We start from the raw sequence: 22459 nt of genomic DNA on the forward strand, positions 1-22459 counted from the left end.
TTAATCTGTTCTGCTTTGCCAATGCTTTCTCCTGAATATGACCATGTTATCTTGGGGAAACACGCAGAACTGTTTTATTCAAACATTCAGAAAGTCTCTCACTTAGAAATGATGGTATCTATCAAAGGTATGTTTAAAAATACTGATTTCACAGTGGGAACATATCTATGGTGGTATAAGGTGGGAAGGTATCACAAGCCTGTGGTTTTCAACTTTTTTGTACCAGAATATCATTTCCCACTTACACCCCGCACTGCAGGTCCCTGCTCCCGGTATTTTAAACCTGCATTAATTTTCCACACTGTTGTGCAGCTGTAAAGAAGAAAAAATAAACCCATCTATCAGAATTTGTAAGAGAAGTTTTACTGTCTCCCAGAGCAACAGCAAATGATGAGGATAACACACCAGCATAGCACCTGGAGAGCCACCCCTGAGTTCCTTTCCCACTTCACAATAACTCTATTATATGCAAGACTTAAAGAACTAAGTTATTAGCCTTGGAGCAATGCTGTTTACTTTCCTCAAAATGTGCCCCGTATGGTTTGCATGTAACAAAAGTTAAAACAAAACAAAATAAAATTAAATTAAAAACTCAGGGGAATTTAGAGGTCAGTGAAAACAGGAACTAGAGCAGAAAAACCTAGGGAAAACATCTGCAGGCAGTGCTATTGAGGAAGGGACGTTAGGCAAAAACATGCCACATGGACTAGCTATCCTGAATAAAGCCCAGATGGCATGACAGGGCATTATATTCATCTTGTTAAAGGACATATAAAAATTTTGTACAGGGCAAGAAGTACTCGGAGGGAAAAATGAGGGTCAGCCTGAAAGTGCTGAAAGTGCTGGAGCCCCTTGGCCACAGACAGTACTTGTGATGATGCTTGTATGAAATGATTTGGCAGAAATCTGACAGCCTAGAACAGAGCCACAGGAATTGATACTTTTATTCAAAAATCTATCTTCTTCCGTGCTTCCATTTTTAGTGGAGGGAAAAAGATATTTCTTTTAAAATAAATGTACTCCCCCCACCAGAAAAAAAAAAAAAAAAAAAAAGACTTGAAGCATGTCACCAATTCACAATACAAAAGGCTGAGCACACGAATGTACAGCTTTCAGCATGACCTAGTATGGGTGCGAAGATATTTAGCCATAGGTAAGAAAGGAGGAAAGAAAGAAAGAGAAAAAAAAGAGGCACAAATACGTCAAGTATTAAAGACAACTCCTAGTCAAGCTTAGAGGGTTCATAGCAATTTGCTATGGATAAGAGAAAAATTAGCTTCCATCTTCAGTTTCCTGAGATAAAGCCTTTTTCCCTTGTCATATATAGAGTGTAAACATTGCACGGTAAACATTGGCCCTATTATAATATTGCACTGTGGTAATACCTACAGACCATCTTATCATGACCAGCAGTTTAAGTGGTTCTCAGAGAGGAAAAAAAATCCAAGCTTTGCTCCAAAAATGGCTTACTTTTTACTAAAACACCTCTGGTATTAGTGTAGTCAGGGAAAAAAAAAAAAAAAAAATCACTGTATGACAGGAATAGATGCTGGCTCCGTTGAAGTCAGTGGGAGTCTGGCCATTTAGCTCCCTCTGGCCTGGTTTCTACCTCAAATATTTATTCCCAAAACAAAAAGGAGGATTCACAATTCAGGAAAATTTTGGAACACTTGTTGGCAGGCTTTTGTCAAAATACACCCTGTCAGACTGCAGAGGGAGCGTGTGGCAATCATGTAGGAGCTAGCATAGGGTTGTTCTTCTTGGGGTTACCAAAACTTAGAATTTTTGCCCTGTCTGGGGGTGGGGAGCAGGGGATTGTATTTTTTTGGTGTAATTTCATTATGAGAGAATCTCAGGGGATTGTTCTGAGGGGTTTTCATCCCTATTTCTGTTCTTCTTAATTTAGAATAATTTGAAGCAAGAGCCTTGCCAAAATCAGAAGTGAACTGTAAAATGATCAGCAAATTGTTATCAGCCATAATACATGGTGATACATCTGTTTTGCCAGCTGGGGATGGTACTCTTACCTAACATCAAATCTTTAATGATGCATGCGTCCTTCAGGGTTTAAACTGAAAAGTTAATCCACTGACCCGATGGAATTTCTTTAATTTCCTGGGTTATGTATTACATTATTACCTGGTTTTTATTACAGTTCTGCTAGGAACAGTAATGCCTTAAGAATTGTAAGCTCAGGAGTCAGGCATCCAAATAAAAATAATAATAAATTTCATCCTTTTTGTTTGCCTTATGTTTTTAGTTGTTACTAAATAACTACATACTCATAACCTGGACATATAGTCAATCTTTTCTGCCAAATTACTAGAAGTAGATGTACACTTAGGAAAAAAAAAAAAAAACAACAAACAACAAAACACAAAAAATATAAAACAGAACTTGACTTTCTTCTCTAATTGTGTTATACCAGGAGACAGAATTTTACAAAAGAAGTATTCATTTTAAAATTCATTTTAAAAAATCTTAAACATTGGTAAACTTGAAGGAAGCAAGAGCCCCTGAATCCAAGGAGGTCTCTGAACAGAATTCCAGATGTTATGTCTCCTGAAGGGCCCATGATCTACAGTTAAGGCAAGAAAAGGATAAAGGTACAAAAAACCATGATGGCACAATTATTCTTTATTTGTTGTTACTTAAATTCTTTGGTAGGGTTTGGTAGTAACCCTACCAAGCCTAGGATCTAGCGGATGTAGCTAAGAAAGACAAGAAAAAAGGGATGACATAGAAACAATAGGGAAGAGATGAATGAGCTGTGAGGGGAGGAGATGGCAAGGCATTGGAGCAACAGCCTGTCAGTATAAACAAAAGACGACTGTGGAAAGCAGTTTGATCACATCCACAGTACCTTGTTGAATAAGCTCGCAAAGCCAAGGAGCCTGCTGCAGATCTAGTTTGCATGGCGTTTGAGCTCTCACTGATAAGTCTTGTGTAACATGACTTGCACAGATGACCACAGAGCAGCTGGCTCTACATTTTCCTGCTCTAAGAAAAAATAATCCTAATGCTTTGGAGTTCTAGAGAATCTTTCAACCCTGTCCTTGTCTACTGAGGCAAGCATTTTGGTCATTCATTTTATTACAATTTACTTGTTTATTTTATTGTTGTATATAAAATCTCCTTTTTTCATTAGCTTAATACACTGACTCTCTCCAGACTTTTAAGGACCTCAAAGTATTTTCTTCTGTCGTTTTCCTCACATGAAAAGATCTTTACCCTCGGCACATTAAAAATGTTTTGCATGCATGTGGTGTGTTGCATGCTTGTTTCAGTGGAAAATCTGATTGTGTGTTAAGCACAATGCAAAGGAGTGTCTGAGGACATGACAACTCTCTAAGGCAGTGCTGCGTTTCAGAAAGATTAACTTTTCTTTTTTCCTCAGAATATTTGTTAGAAACCTACAGCTGCACCAAGTGCAAAAAAAATTTAAAAAAGGTATCTCTCAGTCCTGTTAAGAATGTCTGCCGTTGATGATAGTGGAAATTGAGTTCGGAGGTAGAAACTGGACAGAGATATCTGTCTTTGGTTTTTTTTACAGCATGCCGGTGGTTACTGACTCTTCATTCTGTGATTTGCAGAGCATTAAGTTTCCTTAACTTCTCTTTTAATTATGCCTGGGAAAAAGGAACTGAAGCTGTAATGAGTCATCAGAAGACTGTGTTCTTTCATTAATACTTTTTGATCTGTTAGGAGCTTTTCTGTATCCCTGGAAGATGTTCTTAGACTTTTCTTCAGTTAATCTGGGCTCTTGTCCTTCCATAGGGAACCTTCTTTTGATTTAAAAAAAAAAAAAAGTGCATGAAACTTTTCTAATGCAATACTTTGTTTTTCCAGTTGATATTACTGCAAAGAGTGTTTCAGTTTATTTGCCTGTATATTTAGTGTCAATAATCCCTTGGTTATTGACCTTAAGGTCATAACCTTAAGTCCCAAGTTTAAATCTTTTATCTCCTTCATGCAGGTCTTCGCTTTCGGTGTAAGTACAACTGGTTTTAGCACTGTTGTATGCACAACCATGGCTTTGCATAGTTCTGCCAGCTTAAATTAAGCAATGTTCCATTTGATTTCAGACCAATAGTGCATTCGTCTTCTTTTGCTGTACTAACACTGTGCCATTGAAAAATTCCTGTTGGAAAAGCATGCAGTCACTATTCTGTTGTTTGTGTTGTTCTTACAGTGATCTAATACACAGTAGTTTCTTTTACCTCTTTTTCCAAGTGCCAGGCGTTATGCTGGTTTGCTTTGGCTTTGCCACACAGCATGCAACTCCATGTGCTGTTTTTGCAGACTCCTCCTTCACTCTGCATGAGGGCTTACCTATGTAGTATTTTGGATTCTTTATTGTGTCCATGGGGTCAAAGTACCGTACTCTATCCAGAAGTGTCAGTCTGCCTGGAAAATTCTGACAGTTTCACAGAAGTTTTTTTTCCTGGCTTTTCCAATAGCGCCTCTCTGATTGTTTGGCCACAGGTCTAAATCATAAGCAAGTATTTTACATAGTATCAGACAGTTTTCTGAAACTGCAAAACTCAGTCCTCGGCCCTAAAAAAAAGACTGTCTTCAATTTTTTCCCTATTCTCCCAAGTCCTCTGGTAAAAAATATATCTTATCTTTCATTTTTAAATAGTGTGAAATCTCACTGAGTTTTTATAGTACAACATTAATAGTTTAGCCACTTTTTCCTGGATAAATTTAAAACTATAAAAATATCAAGTGCACCAAATCTGTTGACTCTGGTGTTTTCTGGCAGGCATCTACTATTTGCAGATAAATATTCCCTTAGTTGCATCCTTTTTTAATTGCCATATTTCCACAGCTGCAAATTTTAACTGCTTTTTTACCTACTCAGGAAAATTTTCTGATACAAAGAATATTTTTGTAGGTACTAATTTCTCTTTCATTTCTATTTCCATGTATTGTGCACTCAGAGCATAAGCAGTTACATTTTTGCTGAAAGAGAAGCCATGGGCAAGTTATAGGTAGATCCTTTCTTTTTGCCTTACTTCACCCGGGTTTTAGTACAAGTTGAACTCTAGGTTCAACGCAACTTGTTCATGAAAATCTCTTCTAAAACTATTACACTTATGGTTGGTGATGTCTGTAGGAATTAGGAAGGAATTTAAAAGGAATATTCAAAAGGAATAAACTGAATATACTGCTCATTCTTTTCAAGATCTATGAAAATTGGGATTTAAGGAATTGTTCCCTTAAGTGATCACTTCATGCAAGACGTTAACTGCAGTTGCTGATAATTTTAGATTTTGGAACAATAATACTGATAATTTATGTAAATCTTCCTGTTTTAGTAGAGTATAAGAAGGTTTAGTAAAGTCTAAGAAGTCTAGAAACTTTTGAACATCACACTGTCAAGTGTAACGCTAACACAAGCCATGTTTATCAGGGAATATGATTAAAAAGCGTATACATGAGAGAGATATATACACATATATATATCACACACACATATATCTCCTTAAAACAAAAGTGACAATGGAGCTTTGTCTACAACAAAGCTTTTGAGTTATATTCATCTAAAACCAATATTCCCCTTTCACTATAACTCTGAAGAATATTTAATTGTGAGGTGGGGAATGGGAATCATTCCCAGATATTACACAAGAAGAAGAATGATGCCTGCTGAGAGTAAAGATGGTTATATAGTTACATATATGTACTGCATGACTAAATTGTTATTTTGGGGAGGAGATGAGAGGATCATTTTTTGTTCTTGAGTAAATCCAGGAAAACTGCATAGTTTTGAAGGTTATTTGTTAAAACTTACGTTACCGTTGTCACTCTTTTGTATGAATTCCACTGGTTCCTAAGCATGTACTGGGTACTTTTGGGAGTAAGACAAACAAATAATCTTTTCCCTGAAGAGTTACCTATTTAATTCACTATTAAATTATATCTGCTGTAATAAAAGAAAGAAAAAAAAATCCATAGAGTTAACCTCAATGATATGACATAGTTCACAACAGCTTAACTCACAGTAGGATGTATAACAGAGACCTGAGCTGAGTGCCAAGTAGGCAGAAGTCACTGGGGCAGTGCTTTTCATCTGCAATACCATGCTCTGACTCATTTCATGCAGTGTCAGCAAAAAGATTAATTTCACTGACAAGACTTTTCTCTTTTTTAGCACCTTGCAGATGATCTTCACAGAAAACGCAGGACTTCTCTCCAAGGTGGAAGAAAACCAAAACGAGTGTGCAGGAATAAGGGTGTCGAATCTGTTCAGTAGCCAAGCAGAGGAATTGAAAAAAAATTCTGGGGCACAAGTCATCTCATTCTAAAACCAAGTCAGATGAAATGTGATGTAGAAGCACCTACTTCTCTTTGTTGACTGTAGAGATTATCTGTGTAACTAGCTCAAGTATAGACACCTATGCTAAAATTAGATGACATAAACCTCATCATGATTTACTTATGCAGCTCCCTCCACTATGGACAGACTGGCATTGTGCCTGTTCCTAGAAATTTTTTTAAAACTTTTCTTCTTGATGTTGCATTAAAAGAAAAATTTAAGAGGGAATTTGGAAGTAATTAAGGAGATAAATATTTATAGGATTTTTTTTTTCCAAGTATGAGTGGCTGAATGCAGATTCTTGTTTGAAACAGTGCTTGTTTGGGTGATGGCATTGGCATCATGAATGGATAAAAAGTGGGAGTTGGCTTCTGGGTTGTGAATGAAAACAATAGAATGGAAAGAGGCTGTGAAGAGCCAGGAAAGCAAAGCCAAGTAGTTTATATCAAAAAGGATCGAATAGAATAATACACAGAATAAATTGAGTCGATGAAAGGCTAGAAAAATAGTATTTTCATAATTATGCCTGAGTTGGGGTATTACTTTCAAAGGCAGAGAAGTAATAGCCTTTTTCTGATCTAGAAAGAAAGACATTTTTCAACAAAATTGAGGCAAGACTATGAGGTATGAATTTTAAGATGTTGATTAAAAGCATAGAAATAAAGGAGGAGGACCTCAGACAGAGAAACAAAAATTTTGAAACAGAGGAAGGTAGTTGTCTGATGGAAACTTGGAAAAGAAGAGGTGAACCAGAAAAAAAGGCAGTCACAGAAACCAGGGAAGGAAAATATTTCAGCAAAGAGGAAAACAGACAGCAGCGTTGGAAGAGACTGGCAGGTAAAGGAGCATGAGGATGGAGTTTTGCTAGGAGAAAGTTATTCCAATAACACGATTTCATTGTAGTGCAGCGGGCAGAAGACTGATTTGAAAAGATACTTGAACTAAAATTAGTACAGCAAAACTGCTGACAAACATGGTATATACAAATCTCTTGTGAGCTCAGAGGTGGGAGAGGAAGGAATACCGTAACGAGTGAGGTGGCAGGGTTGAGATGGATCTGCTTTTTAAATAGAAATAACCAAGTCACTGTGCCAAAGGGACTGAAAACATAAATAAATAGGTGAGAGAAGTTATGATGGAGATCAGGAGACTGAATGGACAGGAGACAGGTATGAAGAGTTGAAAAGAGATGAGAAACTTCTGTGGTATGAGAAAAGAGTTTGCAGGAGAGGAATGGGAAAGGAAATAAATAGGCTGGGCTGGTGGAGGAAGATCACAGGGTATTTCATCAGTTTTCCTTAAAAACCTGAGTACCAGGCCAAAACCACATTTTCTCCCCTTTTTTTTTTTGGCAAATGCTAGTTCATTTATATACTTACATGAAGATTCTTCAAGTTCTTGAAATCTCCTTCTTTAATTTCAGTGATTTTGTTGTTCTGTAAGTCCAGCAGAGTTGTGTCGGGAGGAAGGTCTTTTGGCACTTTTTCCAGACCTGGGGACAGTGAAAAGAATAAACAATTGACTTTGAAAGAAACTGTAAATAGGGGTCAGTACTTTTCTTAGCAGCATTTACCTTTCAGTAAACACCATTTCTAGAACTCATTTCCTGAAGAAGCTTATGAAGACTTATCTGAAAGTATTTCTGTCTTCAGCCAGTCAAAGGGAGCTTTATTTTGCTATGTCAAATCAAAATTTATTTAGTCACATTTCCATTATGCCATTTTCTGAGAATATATCTGAGTTATAGCTTGAAGCAAAGGATTGAGTTTGGGAAAATTATTTCTAACATGTTTAATTCCATTGAATCGTGTGAAAAAAAATTGCTTTCAGAAAGAGGTATGGTATTTATTAATTTCACTGTGTGTTAGCTTTTGTGCACAGAGAACATTTCCTGCTATTTAAAAGGTAGTAGGCTTTTTTGAAAGAAGTACGATAGTTAATTATAATCATTTCCAGAAAAAATACTGTTTGTTTGACAGTAACTGAATAACTTGCAGTAAAGTCCACCTTAAAAAAAACCAATCCACCTCCCCCCTTTTCTTTCATCTGAAACTATGTCCAAGTTTTCTGGAGAACAAATCTCTTGGTTTCACTACAACTGCCAAAAGAACATCAGACAGTTTAAATTAAAGACTCTCTTTGGGACTATTTTCTGAATAGCTGATATGTAAGTCCGATGAAGTCATGGAAATGAAATTATTTAGTGTTAAATAACACTTGCTTTACCCAGCTTTTCTTTCATACTGTGACTTGGAATAGAGCAAAACTTTTATAGTCATTCTGATTTACCACAAAATTAAAATGTTCTTTCCTAACTAGTTTTGTTTTGTTTTGTTTCTTTAACAGAATGTGAAACGCTAAATGAATGGTTGGTAGGAAAAATTTATAGACACTCATAAAGTCTCTATATGGACATCTAACAGAAGTGGACTTCTCTGGATAGAACAGTCTTTTTACCAGTAAAGTTTTTAACAAATATTTCTGAAGCTATATTTGAACTCTCCTGGGAAAGATCTCTCTGCAAGTATCGCCAGTGTCTCCCCAGTATGATGGTAGACTGCATGATATTGTTCTCAGATGAAAGATGTATACCTATATATATTATCTTTTTAAACCTATATATTTTAATCTCAAGCCCAGAGACAAGATATGCTTTGCCCACAAAGGTTGTGGTGTCTCCATCCTTGAAGATATTCAAAAGTTGACTGGACACAGCCCTAAGCAACCTGATCTAGCTGACCTTGCTTTAGCAGGGGGGGTGGACTAGACAATCTCAAGAGGTGACCTCCAAACTCAATAATTCTGTGATTCTGAGATGTTTAACGTTCATCACAAATGTAAGTGTTTTCACACCTCGAATGTAGGTTTCTCTGTCAAAATCCAATGTTAAGCAAAATCCCTTCTCTTTCAATCCTTTTTAGAATATATATATATATGTAGAGTGAAAAAATGGTTGGCTCGTATTTGGAAGGATTATGGCAAACCATGAAAAGAAGTATATGTTTGGTACTATATAATCCTTTTAACCTACATAAAGAACACTATTCTATAGTTACTACTATAAAACTTCACCATAAACTCTAGAGAGGCCACAGTGATGTGTACCGGAGCTTTGCTACAATTAGTGATGCACTAAGAATTCATTATAGATTTGGCCATATTCTTAAAAATATCTACATGCAGATGAGGCCTCCAGTTCATCTTTAGGTGTCTGGTCTGAATCTTCCAAAGTGTTGAGCATCTCACAGATCCCACAGGTGTCTGTTACTGCTGTTGGTGCCTAGCAAATTCAGGAAACAAGATTGCTTTTTTAGTTATCTATATATGGGTGCAGGAGACCTAAACTTTTGAAAAGTGTTTGCTTCTTTTAATCTTACTTTTGAATTTATATTAGTCTGTATAGAACATATTCTGTTGTCCTACCATTACAAAAGTTTGATTTCTGAATTTAAAAAAACATCCTAACCACTCTTTCAAATTTATTTTCCCACTCATAAGTTCTCTAACATTAGCTAAAAAATTATTAAAATATTTGGATCTGATATTTATTAAAACTGAGTACAATATAGATTAACCTGGCTGAGTTTTAATCACACCAGCATCCAAAAGTTTTAAAAAGCACAATCATCCAGCCTGGGATGAATTAGTAAAAGCTTCTACTGTACATAAAATGACAAAGGCCAAAGCTCACATCTCATCCTGTTTACCTTACTGATATTCAGTGCATGAATATATGATATAGATTACGATTCTTCATATTACTAAAATAACCTTTCCTCATTCAGGCGTGGACTTCATTTTTACTAAAGGCAGTTGCAAAACCCTCATTACTTTCAGAAGTGTAGGACTAGAGTTCCAAATATATAAAAATGTGATACCGTATAATTTGTATGTTGGTTGTCTTTGGACAGTTTCTGTCTTCAGTGGACAGGAATGATGTCAGCAACTAAAAATTCTTTTCCAAAAAGCACTACTTTTTAAGGTCATAACTTTGTTATAAGAAGTTCTTACAGTCTAGCAACTTTTATAGCATTTTTCACATATAAATACAAAAAAAAGGTTTAATTATTTGTATTCAAAGTAATATTACTATGTTCTGGTTGTCAGTACATTTATATTAGTAGACTGTTATCTGTAAATAAGTGTTTATGGCAGAAACTAGGGCACATGAGAGTTATACAGCTGTCCTTTATGTGATGCCCTTGGAACATACTTTGTAAGAACACTTGGATTGCCACTGAAGGGATAATTTGCCAGACACTAAACTTCAAAATAAATTTCCAACTGTACATTTCAAGCTTCACGTCAGCTTCTAAAAGCTCAAGTGTTATCCCTGAATAAGGTAGAACTGATAATTTCTCAGAGCAATGAAGTTAAACTTTAAATGTTTCATATTACAACAATAAGACTAATTCAATAATCAGATATCCATTTGTGAAAAATGATTTATAAAAGCTTCCTATCTTGTACTAGAAACTAGAAAGATGTACAATACAATAGTTAGCTTTGCATGCAAAGAATATAAATGCCATCCCTTAAAGTGTTAAACTTGTTTTATTAACTATCTCATGTATATTCTGTTATGCATTTCCTGAAGCTGTTTTTAAAAATGTTTCAGAATACACCTATAGAATTTTTTTTTTTTTCCCCTTGACTTGTCTGAGTTTTGAAGAGGAAAGCATAGAGCAGTACAGGATGCACCCCAGGTGCTGGAGAGACATTGCATTCTCATTAAGCAGTTTAGTACACCCTCCATCTGAAAGCTACATCAACTGGAGCTCTCCAGTGGAGGAAGAGTTTATAAATGGGTGGATCTGGACACTGCCTGTAAAATCAGCAGCTAAATAATTCAGGACTAAACTGTGTTTGAGGTGTGGACTGGATCCAAGTGTTTCACCACTTGTCACATCTACATTGGCTTCAAGAACTGTGCTTCAGCTTGCAGGTCCAGGTCTCTATATGGGTAGATGTATCTCCAGGTAGATACATGTAGGAGGAGCGTTGGTGTAGTATAAACTAGACCCTGTGCTGGAGATTCCCTGCCTGGAGAGCAAACCTTCAAAACTTTCTGGTCAGGACAAGTCAATAAACAGCCAGTTCAGATGAATGGGGGAGCCCGAACTAACATGACAGCATGACAGAATTTGAACCAAAAAGAGAAAATTGTAATCCCACTAGAAGCTGAAATGGCTTTTGGTTCCTGGGATAAAATTACCATTTCCCAGGAGGATTTTTTGATTCCTCTGTCTGGGAGACCAAGAAGTTTAGAGGGGAACTGTGGGCTGTCCTTACTACTCATTTCTGAGAAACCCAGGCGATGCCCATATACTTCTGAAGCCATATTGTACAGTATGACTGCATGTCCACCTACAAATGCCTTCCAGTGAAATTTATGTAATACCTACCAAAAGGGGAACTGGTGTTGGAAAATGTCAATTCAGTCACCTCTCAATCATTTTAAGAACAGTTTACGCAAGTATTCCAGCTCTTGGCTGTGATTTTTTATACATTAAAGGTCGCTTCTTAAAAAGCCATACGAAAATCTCTCATAGCAGTCTGACTTTTTATGTGAATAATCAGTGCTACACAGTTCGGCATTCAGTTCCCTGGAAATATTTCAGGCCTCTGGTTCCTAAGATTAACTTATAACTGATTAAAGATTTAGATTCTTCTGCCTTTCCCACTGTATGTTAAATTGAAAATACATATGTCTTTATTTATTTTGGTTGAATAAAACTAAGTCAGTTATTATCTAAGTTGGTAAATACATTTTAAAAAATTCTACTTATTCACAAATAAGTAGAAATGGTATAGCTCCACCCTTCCAAAATCCTTGTTTACACTGAAATTAAGAGCCTAAAGATTCTGGAAATATAAGGGATTTAATAAACGAGTTCATGTATCCTTAGTCATAAAGACCATTTCGATTTGCACTAAAATATTTCTTTGAGAGAAATCATGACTTCCTTATAGAAGCTGAACAGTCATCAGATCCTGCAGCACAGGTCAGATCTGTATTATTTTCTGCAGATTTCTATAAGTAGAAATTTTCTTCTGTTCTACATTATCAACCCGTAGCACTCAACTGTCCCCACCAGTGTACATGTTTGTGCAAAAATGCATGCATATGAAAACACATAAAGAACAGAATATGCCACAGAACCACAAAATGGAAAAAAAAAAAAAGTGTGTAAGTAAGCTTGAAACATTTCCTTTTGTTAGTCAGGATCAGCTGAACTTTTATTATCCCTGGCAGAAGTTTTCCTAACTTTTTCTTACGCTAGTTGCCACACCACAGGTTTTTTGAATAACAAACAATCAAAATGTATTCATCAAAATCCAGCAGAGCTGGATCATCATCAGATTTCTTTCATGCAGACAACAAGGGCCCACACTCACTTTTGGAAACACTGAAAGGCTCATCTACAGTCATCTAGAAGATGTTTGGTGGGGAGAGGTTAACAGGACCAGGAATCCCTCCTTAGTGGGAGGGTGGAGAAGAAGGTAACGTAGCAGAAATCAGGCTTGTCTCTGTGGGATCCTATTTATGTGGAGTGTAGTTTTTTCTCATAATTTCTTAAGCAAATTACAGTGTCTGGCTCTTTAGCTGTTATTGCCTCACCTCCTGGAGAGAACAGAAGGCTGATGGGTCTGGAGATTTTATGAGACCAGAAATTAGGCAGAGAAGAGCCAAGGCTGGTATAATTCAGCCCTTATCCAGCCCCTGAGACAGCAGCAATCAGTGGCTAGCCATCTCCTGTGTAGCACTGCACCAGCCCAGCTAGCACATGCTGCCATTTAGGCAGTCAAACAGGTGTAGGAGATATAGCAAGGATTTGGGAATAGTGTAAGGACTAAGGGGGGTGAGGGGTTTTGGTATACAAGACAGGCTTTATTACTTTTGCAGTTGAGGGAATAACCTGCTCAGCTACAGGAGCTGTGATCAAGCAGCCGTGGAATTGTTTAACCCATGAAAGGAGAAGGGTGGCTTTTGAACCCTTTTTGCTACGAAGGGGTTTCAGTCTACTGCTCCAGTTTCTCAGAAGTGAGAGCCACAAGTTAGTCTGCAACTTGGCATGGAGCCACGATTCTGCTGAAGCCATACGACTATGCAGAAAAGGAATGCAAGATTTATGGGGCCAGCAAGGGAGACTAAGCAAATGGAAGTCTGAGTCTGTAGCCCAGAGATGAGGACACTTCCCTGAGAATTGCATACTTGTAACACTGAGACCACATAGTCAAAATAACAAATATATGAACAGCGCCAATTATAAACAACTTTAACAACGCAACAAAGCTTGGGGTTTGATTTTTTTGTTTGTTTGTTTGGGGTATTTTGGGTTTTTTTTTCCCTCCACCTATCCATTTTACAACAAGCAGGGATGTGGCTTATTTCTCTGAATAAACCTTCTCTTCCCCAGCTGGAGAGAAGGGGCCAAAAGGCAGAGAGACATCTGAATGCTGTAGCTCAGATGCATGTGTTATTACATTGCAACACTCACAATTATTATCACAGGGGCCATAAAATGGGGCTCTTTTCAAGACTCCTTCAGTTTCCACAAACAGCTGCTGCCAGCTGAGGAATTTGGGCTGAGCTGCATGTAATTCCCAACCGTGATCATCAGCGGCTGCTCTCCCGGCGGAGGCAGCCTCTCCAGCAGCTGCCTGCGCTGCCTGTGCATGCTGTTGTGTGCTCTCCCCTGCTCCAAACCCAGCTCTGCCGCATCCCACTGAGGGGCAGCAACCCTCCCGGGGGGTGAATGCCCTCAGTAATGGCCTGAGTGGACTCTGGGGTGAATGAGGCGAACAGCAAGCTTACGGGGTCAGGATACTTAGTCACGGAAAATAACAGGACTCAAGGACTGCTTTCTGGAAGGATGGCAAGGAGCTTAACACAGCTTTGAATGCTTTGACTTAGAAAAGTTCACTGGCTATGTGCTTCAGTATTTACTGGAAATTTGTTCTCTGTTGTGTGGGATTTGCAAATAGGAGTAATTTCATTATTTGCATCCCACCATACATAAAATAGGAAACAATTGTCTTCCTCTACAGAGAAGTATCCGCAGCCTCCTTCTCTCTCCCACTTTTAAAGTAAAAGTTTGTTCTCCACCTTCCCCTCACTTGCTATGAAGTCAGCAGTAATAATTTTTTTCTAAGAGATATAAAAAAGCAGTGTCCACTGGAATGCATGAGACTCTCAAAATACATCTTCTTAAAGGTGATTCACAACCATTTTTCAGACTTTTTTTCTGCTCTTCAGTCTATAAGACTCATCTTCCATTAAGATCCATTTTGGACTTATTTTTATCACAGATTATTATTTTTGTATACCTCTGACCCTTCCCACAGGAAAGAACAAGAAAATGAACTCCATCCCCTGCTGAGGTGGCCTCTCACAGAGGTAGACCTACTGATATGTTACTACGCTGGTTTTTTTTCCAAACATTTACAACATTGCTTCCCAGAACAGAGTGAGGAACACGGAAAAATAGAAACAAATTCACACATTATGATCAAATGCATAATTCTCCATTATGATAATACTAATAATTATAAAGGGCCTCACAAAGATTTAAAAATGAATGCATTGCTTTAACTGTTCTTTTCCATTTGCACCCACTCTGTGTAGTGAACACATATTTCAAAGTATAACGGATATTGCAAGCTACAGATGTTATGAATTATTTTTCAGTGCTAGTCAGGTTTTTGGTACAGATAGATTTAGCCTCCTGGCTCCGAAAGCTAATACCTAAGAGTAATGATATATTCTTGAAACTAAAAATCAAGCAACTCCTATTTCTGTGTTCTTTCTAACTGACTTTTAATTTCAAAGGTCTGGAAGTTATATGTCTTATCAAGAAGCACTGAAGTATTTTAGAAAGGCAGGAAAATATTCTGAAATAATCATGAGACTTCAGGGATTAAGACATTAAGTAAAAAAAAATCTAACCTTATGAGTTTTTTTAACTCCTGGAATTGCCAGCTTTACATTTCCCACTGTCATGGTAACAGACATAAAACATCCCATCAGAGAACAGCAACTGTCCTGTGTGATTCATGCAATCTGCCAGCACCATGTGCATAATGGCTTTAGTCAAAGTGGATGCAATGCAGATGTACTACCTATGAGTACTCATGTGTTAAGGTGAAACATTTGTTTCTTACGAGTATTTTACAGTAGTCAGAAGAGAGCATTTCAGTGACTCAGAAAAGTGAGTATCATCTAATAAATTACATTTTGAATGATCTTTTGGAGTAATATAATTTGATGTTTGCCTGTTCACAGTTTAAGCAGCAGGCAACAGATGACAATTTAAGGATAGCTCCCTCAATCTTTACTTTGGGATCTACCAGAATTAACACTAACATAATGTAGTAGCCATAAAGAGTCATTTGGGGGGGATCTTCTCTGGTTTCAAGTAAACTTAGCCCTTCCTGTTCTGACCACATGGTCATAGCACAGCCCTAGTTTTATTATGACCTGAGGGCAGAGATATGTTCCTCGTTATTTCGGGTACTTCTAAACATAACATGGCCATTTTTCATAAATGTTGTAGGATTGTTTTCAACCTACTTTCATGCAAGCAAACAATGGAAGGAGCTGCTGTGACTGTGTCTGGACATAGTGAATAACATTTAAATAAGTGTTGGGAGAGAATTTCCTGATTGAATCTGGGAGTCTGCAGACCTGTTAGTTCCCTCTTTCTACTAGATGATGTGGTATACATCCTTGTAACTCTTAGATATTTTTGCTTTGTGACTTATTTATTTTGTTAGTAATTTAGTGATAGACCTTCCCCAGGTCAGCTATCACTGTAACAGTCATCTCCAGCCCAGAGGATGTAAACTCTCCACCACAGAGTTAAAGAATAAAGAAAAGAAAATAAATTTTACCCCCTAACCCTGAAAACAGTAAGATTTTAATTCAATTCTTAAGTTCCTTCTTCCTTTTTCCTTTCCTGAATCTGAAACTTTCTATACATCTCCTTTTTTAATCATTTCTGTTATAGATTCCCTTGAAAAAGCAAGATTTTCCCTTTCATGTTCATATTATCCCTTCTTTTCTTTTTCTTTTCTGGGCTGCTGCTACTATACAAATTTTATTAGCACTGTTCACCTTTCCTTTCCCATTCTTACTTCCCAGTGGTAAAGGATCAGTACAATCTTCCCAATTTGAAGGTGTGGAAATCAAAGCTGAAGACCTAATTGAACTTTTGGAAAGAAATGGCATCAGAGCTGAATGATAACATAGCTTTTTAGCCCTGTTTGGCTAATGCACTTATGCCTTTGCTCCTACACCTCTTAGGTAGAGATATTCAGCAAAGAGTTTGGTTATTGCACCACTACAAACACTCTTCTTCTATGTCACCCTAAAATATGAATTCATTGAGAGCCTGTTTAGTTTCTGAGGCCTACACTGGAGCAGTAGAAGGGAAAACATGCACTCCAGCATAGAAACTGAGGTCATCCTAGGCTTTCACATTTTAGGTGGTGCGGGAGGTGCAGGCAGAAACGGGTTCTGGGATGACCTATTGCACATTTCTATTGTGCTGATGATGTATTACAGAACCAGACTGTAGTCCCATTTACACATGCACATGTTTTAAATGCTGTAGGATTTCTATAAATAATCTGACCGTTTGTTGTTTTGCCATTAAATCCCTAAAGCTGCCATGAAATTAGGTGGGCAGAAAAGATTTCTTGTTTTCACTGCTTTTTAAAATATGAGTACTTATCACATTCCTTTTCTTATTGAAATTACAACTCCAAGCATCCTCTCCTTAACAGATTTTTGTAGCAACTCAAAGCACTCCAAATAGATCCCAGGAAACAAACACAAAGCTGGTATGGGATGCTCTCCGAGGTGCCCTCTCACTTAAAAGCATGTGTGCAGAGAGCACACAAATTCTTTAAATACTGCTTTTCACCTTTTTCATTCCCTATTGACTGCCTAAGAAGTCTGCAGTAGAGTTGCTTATACAGCAAATGTAACCCTGCTAACAACAGAGTCATTTGTACAAAGCTTTTCAAGTCTCATAATTGGTCCCATAAGTTGAAAACTGCAACTCAACCCTCCCCACCCCTCCAGAAAAACCCATGCAGGCATGGTCCTGGGTCTTAAGGTCCCTTTGTGTCTGTGTTCATTGTTTCCACCTCTTTCCTTGCAGAGAAGCCAATGAGCAAGTTCTACTCCATCTATCTACTTTGCTTTCATAGTGTAAAGGACAATAATGCTCTGTGTGAATGAGCCCTTAAATATAATACAACCAAAGAGACCTAGAATTCCAGCATTTGTCAATATTGTTTGTCAGGGCAGGCATGTAAAGCAGGAGAAATAAGTTTAAAAAAAATTGCAATGTATTTTGAAGGATATATTCTTAGATTTGAACTTTAGGAAAAGATAAAAGTATATTCAGAAAAATACTCTTTTTTTCTGTAACCTGATTATCTTCTTTTGGCCCACTTCCTTTTAATCACATGACAGATCCTGGACATGGGTAAAGCAAAATACGGACCAGTGAATCCAAGATTGATAAGGAGGGGACACTCTCAAATCTGGGTTAGAGAGAGGTGTTTTGAAAATCTGCTTAGAACTACAATCTTTTCTAAATACGATGGTAACTGGACTCTGCGAGCAGAGTTTTCCTGAGTAGCTGAAGGCTAGTATTGGCAGTTCCTTGCTGTTATTGGTGGCTTCACATAGGACCCAAATTCCTAGGTCTCCTCCCTGTTGGCAGGGGGTTCTCAGTGAACATTGGACCTTTGGACTCTTTAGCTCTTCCTAAGACTTGGCTGGGAACCTTTCACAGTTGAATAGCACAGGCTTTATGTTGTGAAAACACAGGTAGCTTTTAAATAGTTACATGTCTTACCAAGGAATATACCCTATAAAGGTGTTAAGAACATAATAATACACATACTGTAGACGTCCATAACACTAGTAGGTGTCAGCAGTGATTATTTAGCATGTTTTAAGCACTGTAATCACCTGCTATGACTTATAATAATTGACTCACATTTTACTAGCTATCTATTAGCTATTTATTTGTGCATTGGGAAATTTTAGAAATGAACCCTTGTCACAGTGCAAGCCAGAAAACAGTCACTTCTTGTATCACTTGTACTTGGCAGTCAGGTTTTCCATTCCTGCCACTAGGCTTTCTTAAATGGCATTTCCTACTCTGAAGCAAGCAAACAAATCTAAGGAAAAAAAAAGAAAACACACGGAGTTGGTAACTGTTACCTTGGAGTAAGCAGCTAATAAAGAAAGGATGTGTTTAGAGTGGATTAATTTTCGCCTAGAATCATGTTTATCAACTGGAACATCAGCAATTCAGGTTGCGATGCAACAAGGCCTGTCTTTTACTGTTACACTGGCAAAAGCTAATGACTTTTTGTTAATATAAAGCAGTCTATATCCAGGCCAATATATTTTTTTTCTTGACAACTTTTCAAGATTGTTTTCTAATTATTGCGTTCTTGACAATAATTTTTCAGGATGTACTGAGTACAGGGCTTTAATTCATGCTTTCTTTAACTTCCAAGGCATCCCAAAAATTGTATCTAAGCAGAATATATACAAAAATTTTAATAATCTGTGGCAAATTTATTACAAAATAATGCTGGTAACCCGAGTTTATTTTTTCCATGCTTTAATTTTATCACACATAACTTCATTAATCTGAAAGTAAGTTGTACAGCCTCGAGTGGACATCGAGGCCCTGTGTTGGCAGTTTAATTCTCTGAGAGTGACATATCCTTTCTGTCACTGACATCCACCTTAGACAGGATGAACTGCCCCGTGGGGCGGCTGCCTAACTCTCCCCATGGCTGTGAAAGGAGCCTAGATGACTCTTAAGATAGCTGACATCACCTGAGATCACTCCTATATTACAGATAATACCTGTAATACTTCATATAGATCCTCCAGTCTCATCTCCAACATGTTAGAGTATCACGATTCACCCAAGTGAATCAAGTTAGCATGTGGAAAGCCCAATGCCCTGTGTTTGATGACAGCATAGTTATGTTTGGCTGAAGAATGGTGTCCAAAAAGGCATTTAGTCTTCAGTTTTAAGGCCATGGTATTGTGATGCAGAGGCTACTCTCAGTATAAGTGACAATATACTTTCCCAGATTTCATGGTTCCATTTTTATTGATAATATTTTTGTTAAATGGTCCAGTTCCATGAAGTGAGGGGATTTCATGAGAGTCTCAGCTTCTATTAAACATAAAAGGAATAAGTCTCTAGTCCTTATTGTTAGAAGGAAAAAATACATAAAACATGGAATAACTTGTCCTAAAGGCTCAGCAATTACAATGTAAATTAGCAGAAACTTTTTTATTTAAAAATTATATTTGTTAATGTCTGGACATTTAAGGATCCATGCTTTCTCTTATTACATCTTTAGAAACCTGTAAGATTTTTAGCTAAACATTTAGCTTTAAAAAATATGTTTTTGAAAGGTTAGTAAACACTCAAATAATGGCAGGGATTCTAAAGCTGTGTACACAATAGTAAGTAATCCTATCTGTTTTCTTGAACTCATAAAATGACTGAGACTGATCACCTATGAGGTACGTATTATTTTTCTTTAAAAAGATTTATGTTGACAACAGAAGTTCAAATCAAGGTATATCCCAAAGGAGATAATTTCCTTTATAATGAGAGATGAGGTTCCCAAATGGAGTCATGATCAGAAAATGGGTGTTCAGATGTTTCTGGAAGATTTTCTACAATGAGAGAAATAATCTTTTGTCAACAAATAAATTAGCTGTTGTCATGTTACCATGGTTCAGCTGTTGAAGAGCCATCAGTTAATACAGTTTAGACACTGTACATGTTCAGATAAACTGCCTCATGTTACCAGATCCCTGGAATAATGCTTTACATATCTGTAAGCTTTTCAGCCACTGATCTCGAAGTGCTTTTCAAACACACACTGCAACACCCATGCTGAGCTTTAATATACCCTTCTTTACCTTACAGCTGGAGAAACCCTGCATTTCTGAGCTGTGAGTAAAATTCCAGTTTAAGTTGTAATACTGCTTGAACTTTGATTACTGACATCCATCTCCCACACACCTTTTGGAGACCACAAAACCTCCATGGATGCTCACAGCAAGAGGGCTAGAAGGACCCCCCTACATCCTGTGAAGTCTCCAAGGAAGGTGATCTCATTGCATCTTGCAGAACACAGACACTGCTCACTTCGTAAGGGGCTGCCAGACTTATCTGAAGGTGAAATAAAGCTCTGACCACCACCTCTGAATGCACTTATGGAGCATTCTGCGTCCGCTGCAGGGCTGAGTAATCACACATGCGTTCTCCTGCCTACCAGGGCGCTCTGGGAGGAACCTTTTCTTGAGACTCCCTTTGGGAGGATGAGACTTTAAATGGAACAGTTAATCCTTGCTAGAGCTTTTACAAGGCATGTTTTCCTGGCCAACTGACTGCACATCTTCCTTGTACTTATTATCTTAAAACATGAAAAGCTGCCTCTGACCAGCTGTATCAGCTACTCCCCACCTGTAATGTGTGCTAATAAGGAAGACGTTTGTGATTTCTATGGAAAGTCTGGCTATAGCATAGTAATGCCTTATACTGAGGCACGATTAAAAAGTGAACCTGTGGCTCCCTTTTAGCAATAGGAGGCAGATTCAGAAAAGGCAGCACTTTTATAAAGATACTGTGGTGGACTTCCTTGAGTCCGTTGCACAAAGGTAATACATCTCATATAAGGTAGGCACATGGGGCTCTGCTCTCGATCTGTCAGCTCAGAGAGAATTCTTCTTCGGGGTGTGAGAAGACGGCATTCTCGTTCCTGCTAACTCAGCTCTTGGCTTGGAGGCAAAATAAATTAATTCGGAGGTATGTGCTTAGGAAGATGTGACTGAAGCTTGAAAGTACAGGAATGTAAAAATTCAGCTGACAAGAGTGTAATTGGACCACTGGGCATTTTTTTCACTGTTTTTATTGAATTTGGATTTTTTTTTTTTTTTTTTATTCCCATCCAGTGCTCATGAGACAAGGGGCAAACCTGATCTCTGGACCCTGGATGTGATAGTTCTCCTGTGATTTATTCACATAACTCTGTGTCAGATAGTTGGTTTTTTCCTTATGAAGCAAGAGTTTACAAATAGCAGATGCCCCTTTGGGCACAAAAAGAAGCATGCTGAGGAAGAGGAGACCTCTCCATAAGTAGCCCACATTAGGGTCCTCCAGCTACCTTGTTCTGACGTACCCTCTGCACCCAGGGGCTCGTGGCTGCAAAGAGCCAGAGTGAGTGGAAGAAAGGATCCTGATCCAGATTTCAACTTTCCTTTGCAGGACTTAATTTAGTAAGCTCTTAATATATCCCTGGGAGGAGTCTTGTTATTGCCTGCAGTTTTTCTTCAATTAGTGCCCATGGGACTAGATGACTAAATCTGATAATTCTGGGGGAGGGAGGTAGCTAATTTGGTTGGGTCGGAAATGCCTGGAGCTGAAGGGAGATGCGGGCCAGGAGTGGTGGTTAGCAGGGAGGTGGAACTGTCACTGCTGGTTTCATGGCTCCCATGTGCACATTGCCTTCCTGACCGCCACGCCCCAAGCACCCTTCATCCCACAGCCCAGGAGCTGCTAGGTCGTCCTGGCAGGACCTCCACCGTTTGCAACAAAATTTTGAGCTCTTGGGGCCAGCTCCTGGCTTTCCTCAAGTCCATAGGTAAATCTGACCTTGTCTGAGTCACACAGAAAGGGATTCAAGGCTGGAAGAGAGGAGAGCGGAGGGCAGATTTGCCTGTGAGCAGGCAGCACACACAGCTGTCCTGTCCCTGTTCGCAGGGGCGGCCATCAGACCTGCACCCTGGTGAGCCTCCCACTTGGGCCACGACCCATCAGGGGCTGTCGTAGCCACATGTGTCAAGGATGGATGAAACTTAATGCCAAGTCTGGGGAATTCTGAATGATTCTTAATACCTTGAGCTTTGCCAGGGAAATATTATTTATTTTTCAGGGCTGCATATTTTAAGCCCAGGGAGATCTCTCTTCCCTTGTGCCCAGAGGCTGGATGTTATCAGCCCAGCTGCTTCAAAAGCACAATCTTTTCATTGCAGTATCTGCAGCATGTGGGTTTAAACCAAGCTCAACATAT

General features: G+C 38.2%; 1 protein-coding gene across 1 annotated transcript in view; it reads right to left on the reverse strand.

Moving 5' to 3' along the window:
* DCN (decorin) overlaps positions 1–22459 on the reverse strand; it is a 40337-nt gene that overhangs the window by 11476 nt on the left and 6402 nt on the right. The window contains exon 3 of the mRNA XM_076334379.1: positions 7702–7814. Within this exon, the coding sequence (XP_076190494.1) occupies positions 7702–7814 (113 nt within the window). The remainder of the gene's footprint in view (positions 1–7701; positions 7815–22459) is intronic.

The sequence above is a fragment of the Aptenodytes patagonicus genome, chromosome 1 (genome assembly GCF_965638725.1).
Source record: "Aptenodytes patagonicus chromosome 1, bAptPat1.pri.cur, whole genome shotgun sequence".
NCBI classification, from domain to species: domain Eukaryota; kingdom Metazoa; phylum Chordata; class Aves; order Sphenisciformes; family Spheniscidae; genus Aptenodytes; species Aptenodytes patagonicus.